This window comes from Glossina fuscipes, unplaced genomic scaffold (assembly GCF_014805625.2).
Source record: "Glossina fuscipes isolate IAEA_lab_2018 unplaced genomic scaffold, Yale_Gfus_2 28, whole genome shotgun sequence".
Taxonomy (NCBI): Eukaryota; Metazoa; Arthropoda; class Insecta; order Diptera; family Glossinidae; genus Glossina; species Glossina fuscipes.
The window spans coordinates 4,341,096-4,348,735 of NW_023998423.1; the positions used below are offsets into that span (position 1 = coordinate 4,341,096).

The following is a 7,640-nucleotide window of genomic DNA, read 5'->3' on the forward strand; positions in this document are numbered from 1 at the left end:
TACCTAGTGCACCAAAAAAGCATTACTAACAGAGTCGGTTGAAAACATTCTTACCATAAAGAAAAAAGTCAAGGGAAAAATTAAGCATTTCAAGATATCTTTATGGACAGAACATATATATATTTGGGACGCCGGCAAATAAGCTCACTGCAGCAAAAAAAAAAAAAAAGCTACGGCTTGTATATCGATCTGAATGTCGCCCACTTGGTTACCAGGACTATCGAAATTTTCGACACAAAAATAATTTTGATCGATCAGTTCAAAACAATTTCAATTAATTAAACGCTCTTGCGAACGATACTGACTGGCGAGATCATAGTTTCTTTTGTAGTAGAGGCATAAAAGCTCCTGAAATCGAGACAATTGTCGTTGAAATCTACAGTTGTAGATCGATTGAGATAAGACAGAAGTGTTTTAATTTTGTTAAAATCTCCAAAACTAACAATGAAGCGCACACTAACTGCAAAAAAAAAAAAAACCACGACAAAGAAATTCTTACTCACTTTGCATCCAATCGGATAGAAATTTTGTTCTCTTGTGAAACGGTTTTCTTTATTGTTTTTATTTTATTAAAATTTTCGTTTCATTCTCCAATTTTTCGCATTCGTCTCTTAATGTTGTAATTTCATTGATATTTCGCGCTCTTAAACGTTCCAATTGCGTGTGTATGCCAATAGTCCGCTCACGTAAATTATTCACTGAAAATTGACGTAAACGTTGCGGTTTAAAAACGTCTTCTTTGATTTCCTTTACGGAGCAATAAAAATCTTTAACCGATTTTTGCAATTCTTGATGATAGGCGAGAAAAGCATTATTCAGATCCGATTTCAAAACATTGATTTCATTAATAAGACCGACTATGTCCGTATTATTATCACAAGCTGAATAAGCATTACTGGCATTATTCGTATTATTCGTATCGACATTGTCCATGAAATTCTCCGGCAATAAATTAATTTGATTGCATTCTAAATATTTTTGTTGCGCTTTGAGACGAGTTAACTCGCAAAGGAGTTTCGTGTAATTTCTGCATTTCGGTATTACACCGCCGCCGCTGCTGCTCGCGGCATGAGAAGCAATTGTAACGTTACTGCTGTTGCCACTTTTAACAGTTAAGTCCGAATAGGTCGGGGTTGGTTTATTGCCATCAACTTTCTTTTCAATCAATTTCATTCTTAATCTCTCTGGAGGCTGGCGCTGCTGCAGGTTTTTCTTACTTTTTTTTTTTTTTTTTTTTTTGTTGCAAAAAAATTTTTTTTTTTTTTTTTTTTTTTACAAGTCCTTAAATGAAAGCATTTGTCGTTTTATTGAAGCTAATGTTTTTTGTATCAAGTAAACTGTTGTTGTGAAAATTATGCAGTAAGAAGGTGTGACAAGTTCACGTTGTTTGATTTTGATTTTTATGTTGTTGTTGTTTTTTTGTTTTGTTCTCATTCTTAGATTTTTATGTCAAATGGTTTCTACGGTTGTTGTTTAGAATTGAAAAACAGTTTTATTTTTTTTTTCTTTTCTTTAAAGAGTGAAAAAAAAAAACGCCATTAAATAAGATACCAAAACAGCACCCATTTATGACGGAAAGGAAGATAAAGTCCGGGTGTTTGCTATATAAGTTGGTTTCAATTTTCTGCTTATATAACTGGGGTTGATAAACATATTCCCTGGTTACTCTGTTTAATCGATGTTCTGGTAGCTAACCTAAGGATTTGTTTTTTTTTTTTGTTTTTTTTTTTTTTTGTTTTCCAATCTACAATCCGTTTACATTTAATCACAAAAGAACTGGTTATAACAGAATTAATCAGTGGATCCCTAACTTTTTCATTATATATATATATATATATATATATATATATGTAAATATCTATCTATGATCTGATGCTCTACAAAAGGGTTGCTTTTCCTCTCTTCCAATTCTCATTCATTCGATGTTTTTTTAATTTATATATATACGTGAAATTTTGAAATTTAAAGAAGAAGAGGAAGAAGATGTAAAACTGAGCTTAAGCAGATTTGAAAGAATTTTCCAAGGATGAATAGATTTGCAAACACCTTAGGAAAATTGACATACCCGCGATTGCTAGAACTACATCACTATTATTATATGCACATTATCGACAAGAATAATAACAACACTATTATCTATGACAACAGAAATATTATATTATGTCAATACATTGCTCTCACTTTCTCTTTCTCACGCTTCCGCTTATCAGTAAACGCAATTATTAACTTTTGGACTCCCTCTTCAAACGAATAGAACTAAGAAATTTTTGTACTTACTATTAGGAGAATTTCATAATTCTTGATATCTGTTTTGTAACGTACAAGAAGGGCACGCGCAGCGGAATACGGAGCAAAATTTCACCTGAAGCAATAGGCCATAATCGTTAAGGTTTCAGATTGGATCTCGAGGGACTCGAGGGATAACAAGGTTCACAAAAATTCAAGCTTTTAGCATGGGCCTTATGGGACTTGAAGAAAGCCTATAACTAGTAATGGATTGCACTGGATAATATTCTCTCTTGCTTCTTCTTATAGAATATTTTTTTTTGGTAAGGTTTTAGATTGATTTGAGGAATAAAAAGATTCACATAAATTCAAGGTTTTAGCATGGGCCATATAGGACTCAACAACTGTATTGGACTGGATAATACTCTCTCTTCCTTCTCCGTATACAATACTTTTTGTAGTATTAAAGCGACAGTGTATACTATATCTCGCTGAACTTGAAACCACACAGTTTCTTAGAAACGTGCATAGGTCGAATAATGGTTCAAAATAGACTTCAGCGAAACTATTAACTGCTATTCTTATTTGTTTCTATTTAAATCGCATAAAAGTGCAATTGAGGTCTAGCCTTTGCGGCGCTCTTCGACTTCGGGTCGTCGGTGTAAATTTTTCTCGCCATTTCTTTCCTATTAGTATCTTGTTGCATAGGAATCATCCGCTGATCAAAACAAAACTTTAACTTTCACTCTTGATAAAAAATGAATGCTCTACAATAACACATAATTCGCGAAGTCCAGGTGAATAATTAATATCGACAGAGAAGCGGAATATTAGCTGGCAACCCTACATTACGTATGTTCCACAAACACCTGCAGTGATCTGACGGAGTCATCACTAGAGAGATCCCTGCTGACTGCAACACGCGAAAAGACTAAGTAAAGCAATTTTTAAGTTGACAGCGCTCGTTCTATGAGAGTACTCATCCAGACAATGTAAACCGTACTGATGCAGATGTTAGCAGTAATATGCTATTTTCCAGTGAATGGATGAAAAATGCTAATGACCCCCGAGCTAATGTAAAAGTGACGCACTCGTGTCACTCGTGAGCAAGTGAGCTCTTCGCAGTGAATTGTCGAGTAACCCCAATGCAAAATCTGAGAGCTCCCGCCCTAATTGCACAGACGGCCAGATGGACAGACAGAGTTTATCTAGATTCAGAATTTCTTATGAATTTTCTGTTTCTTCTACAGTGTAATGCACAACGTCTTGACGAAATGAACTTAACCTCATTCTTATAAAGAGGTTGAAAAGCGAAATTCTGATTTAAGATTTTATATGCGTAGATATATATTAATAATAAAATATTTATTATCTAAGAGATGTTTATGAATGATGAATTAATGAATGTACCTTACTTTAATAAATGCATGCAGTAGTAGACTTACCTTTGACTTTGTAACAATATTTGAGGCCAATTTAACAACGGCAAAGTTGCCTTTACCGATTGTTTTCTCCAAATCATAAAAACCGACTCTTAAAAGTTTATCCACTGATATTTTACTTGTCGAGGGTACTTTATAATTTTTTACAGATGTTGTTGAGGCCATTTTTACAAAACGCCTACTCGTACTTCTTTCTTTAGCATTCACTCACTCACTCACTTTTAATCTTTGTTGTTATTTTCTGTTTTTGGAAAACTTGCATTAAAATCAAAAATGAAAACAACTTGAAAAAGAATACAAAACAAAATAAAATTTAAAAAAAAAAAAAAAAAAAAAACACAACTCTGTAGATTTTTGCTGCTTAATGTTAGAAAGTGTAATAATTAATTAGGTGTGTAAGTAAGTAATAAAGTATTTTGTTGACAACTGGAACTTTTTTCTCTGTTTTTTTTTTTTTTTTTATATATATATTTGTTTGTTATAATGTATAGAAGCCGTATCGTAATAGATGTGTATGTGTAACGTGTATACGATTAATGTAAATTTTTACTGCGTTAGGCTGATGTGATAAATGCTGGACCACGTAAGCAACATCACTGAATAAGCTTTCGTATAAATAACGAGTATAAACATATACTCGTTTAATTTACATCTTTTGTAAATGTGTTTAATACGTTTTGTTTTGTCTCGCGCGTACCGTCGCTACATTTTATCTACACTATCGCTTGAATTACACGTTTCTTTTGATCACTTGATGTTACGGTCTACTATTGTTATTTTTATAGACATGCATCTTTCATACGCATAGACACAACACAAAACATCAATTCATAACCGACCGACGTCGTACATAATAATAAAATAAAATTAAGAGAATGAAAAAAAGAAAAAAAAAAAAGGCGAAGAAAATAAGGCTTTATCTACTCAAAGCGAATCTTGGATACCCATCGTCTTCTGGAGTAAATTTAAAAAATTTCATTTTATGAATGAATGTAAATAGCTAATGGATATCTATGACTCTAGTAAACGCTTGCTCTTACATCATTCCAGTGTGTGTGGTTGGGTGTGTGTGTATGTGTGTGTGTGTATCACAAATGGATCCCATGACGTTGCGCAAACTTTACAAACTTTATATTTCCATTAAGAACGGAAGTAAGTATCAACTTTTAACTATCTCTCTCGCCTTCTTATAGGCCAGGGACAGATAAAATGCAAAGTAAGAAATTCTGACCAACCAAGCACTATATATAGATTACGCGATTAATATTTCTTAAGTGTTACCAACAAAATGAAAAAATTAATATACTCTACTCATTTCATAGTCATGCAAACAAAAAAAAAAAAAAAAAAACAAAGAAAAAAACATAATAATAATAATAATAACAATAATAATAGCAATAGCAACTTCCCTTTAGCCTTATGCTTGGCTTTATTATTATGGGCTGGTGTCAAAGTGTCTCAGAGAATTTCATCACATGAATTGTCATTTCTTAATATTCTATCTTGAATCTTCTTCTCCTTCTGCTTACGCGCTTTATACGGTATTCTGGTATTCCACTTCACATCATTTCCTTCTCTTTCTCGCTTTATTCCGGTCAATCTGATAACTGACAATAATTTTCAAATTATGCTGTCGTCTAAGCTTAAATTCATTAATAAAATGCAATTTGTTATTAGAATTATACAACAGAAGGCTTATTCATTTCATTATTCCTTTTGTCGCTCGCAATATTCGGACATTGTTTATTTTGTACAAAAAATATGGAATGGAAACTTAATCTTCGCTATCTGTCTTATTATTATTATTATTAATTTCGCCAGAGAAATAAATTCCAAGACTAAACTCTTAAAAGCACTGGCATCTAAGGCTTTCATTACAAGCATGACAATGAAAGATGATCAGAAAGCTAACACACCAAGTTACATAATACTTTTTTTGTATATGTGTAACTAAGTTACGTACTTTGGATTAGTGAGATATTTCAAGTTAGTTTAATTACGTTCAGTTGTTCAGTCTGTTCAATCTGAGTTGCAGTAATGGTGCACACTTTTAACATTTTTTTTTTTTTTAGGATTTACATGAAATTACGGTATAAATGCACAAACGAAAACAGTAAACGCTACGACATATAGTGGGACAGTCAAAAAGTTTTCTATGCGTGACCTAGTAACTTTCGAAAAGAAAAAAAAAAAAGAAAAAAAGAGGCTTCCTTTCAATAGTTTGAGCATGTGTCATTGGCATATGAAGACGACTCGTCGTGGCAGCCCACACCACATATGAAACATATGAACTCATGGAAGGGAACTAGAACGAGGCAATGGAAAATTTGAAAATATTTTGATTTGAAAAATATTTTGTCCATTTGAAATTGTATAATAAAATTTTTTTAATACTCACCACAATAAAATGGGAGTTATACCCGTTTTTTTTTTTTTTTTTTTGATAATGTTTGTAAACACCCAAAAAGTTGACCCTGCAAAGTATATATATATATATATTCCTGATCAGTGTGAAATTTTGTCTGTCCGTCCATGTGGTGTTGTGTTGTTCACACCCTCCTGGTCGTAAAAATGCAGATATCGATTTCAAATTTGGTAAAAACATTGCAAGTTTTTACAAGCATTGGTTGGCATTGAACATAGAAGCCCGCAATGGTGCGTAAACCGAACGCAGCTTAGTTTTTCTTAACAAAAATTTGTCGGTTTTTGCTCGTTATTCAGAAATTATGAAAGCTTGAACGCTGAATTTTTTCACATTTACTTCACGAAACACTCTAGGCTTTACTGTTTACAAAAATGGGTAAAATCGGCCATGCCCAGACAAAGTTACAAGTGATCATTGAAAATTATCATTTTTTTCACTTTTTTGAGTGTTAATGCTTAATTATCGTAACACAAACAAGACGAAATATTAAAAACGATTTTGTATATTCCTCAAGTGAAGATATATATTATCTGCCTAAAAGTGGGTTAAATTCTAAAATGGTAACAATAGATGCCGCGATTATGCTTTTCTTAATAATACCAACGATATGGGTATCAAATAAAAGAAGCTGATGAGCAGAATGTGCAAAGCGTAATGGTGGGTATGGAAGATTCGGCCATGGCCGAACATAACTTTCTTGATTATTTATTATTAAATTTTCTTTATTATTACTTTTACTTATTGCTTATTAAGACACTTAATATGTTTCGCGTAAGTGAAATCAAGTTAGAAATACTAGAATTCTGCGTGAACGCTGAAATGGCAATGGAAATCTTTACACGAATTTTATATAGAATGTGATAAAAGATCCACTACTAGTGATGGGTATGCAAAGATTCGATCCAAACGGAATATAACTTTTTCTTACTTTTTTTTTTTTTTTTTTTTTTTTTGCAAATTAACCGGCATTGAATACTTTTTAATAATTTTTGCAGTTTGTATTTAATCAAGAAAATGTCCGGCATTTTCCTGAAATATCGGTGATGTACGAGGTAACATGTTGTTGTGTATACAGGTGTGCGTTTGCGATTGAAACGATAAATGACTTTGTCGGATTTTTATTAACACATAATCTTCCGGTTATTTGCTGCTGGTGTTGTCATTGTTGTTGCCGTTGAATTATGAATTTATTAAAAATCAACTTTATTTGTTACGTTTATAGTTCAATACCCTGCTGCTGTGTTAGTCATAAAATAACCAAATATTTGTTATCGTAACTGTAAAAATATTTCGTCAACTAACCTGACATTGTTAACCTGTTTTTACAGCAGCAGCATTCAATAATTGAATAAGTACGTCACAGATTGTAGAGATATCAATTGAATTAGTAACCGTATAATTTTTTGCGAATTTTTTGCTGAATGGAATATTACAACTCTGTTATAATATGCAAAAGTGCAACTATGCGTAAATTGCAAAGTGATTAGAAAAACATAGATTGATTGATTGATCCGCTCCGAACGCAACAATTTTTGTTAAGCAAAAGT

The 7,640-nt window shown here is 32.4% G+C and overlaps 2 protein-coding genes across 4 annotated transcripts in view; both read right to left on the bottom strand.

Annotated features, from left to right (window-relative positions):
• Positions 1-7,640, bottom strand: part of LOC119636116 — a 40,698-nt gene that overhangs the window by 23,628 nt on the left and 9,430 nt on the right. For 2 of the 3 annotated variants that reach the window (XM_038031259.1, XM_038031260.1), the window contains exon 1: positions 3,672-3,923. In XM_038031259.1, the coding sequence (XP_037887187.1) occupies positions 3,672-3,833 (162 nt within the window). In that variant the 5' untranslated portion in view covers positions 3,834-3,923. Of the gene's footprint in view, positions 1-3,671; positions 3,924-7,640 lie in introns of those variants that run through there. The other variant, XM_038031258.1, reaches the window with a different exon arrangement.
• Positions 167-1,257, bottom strand: LOC119636118. Its single transcript, XM_038031261.1, has one exon. The coding sequence runs from the start codon at positions 1,171-1,173 to the stop codon at positions 562-564; it is 612 nt and encodes a 203-aa protein (XP_037887189.1). The 5' UTR covers positions 1,174-1,257; the 3' UTR covers positions 167-561.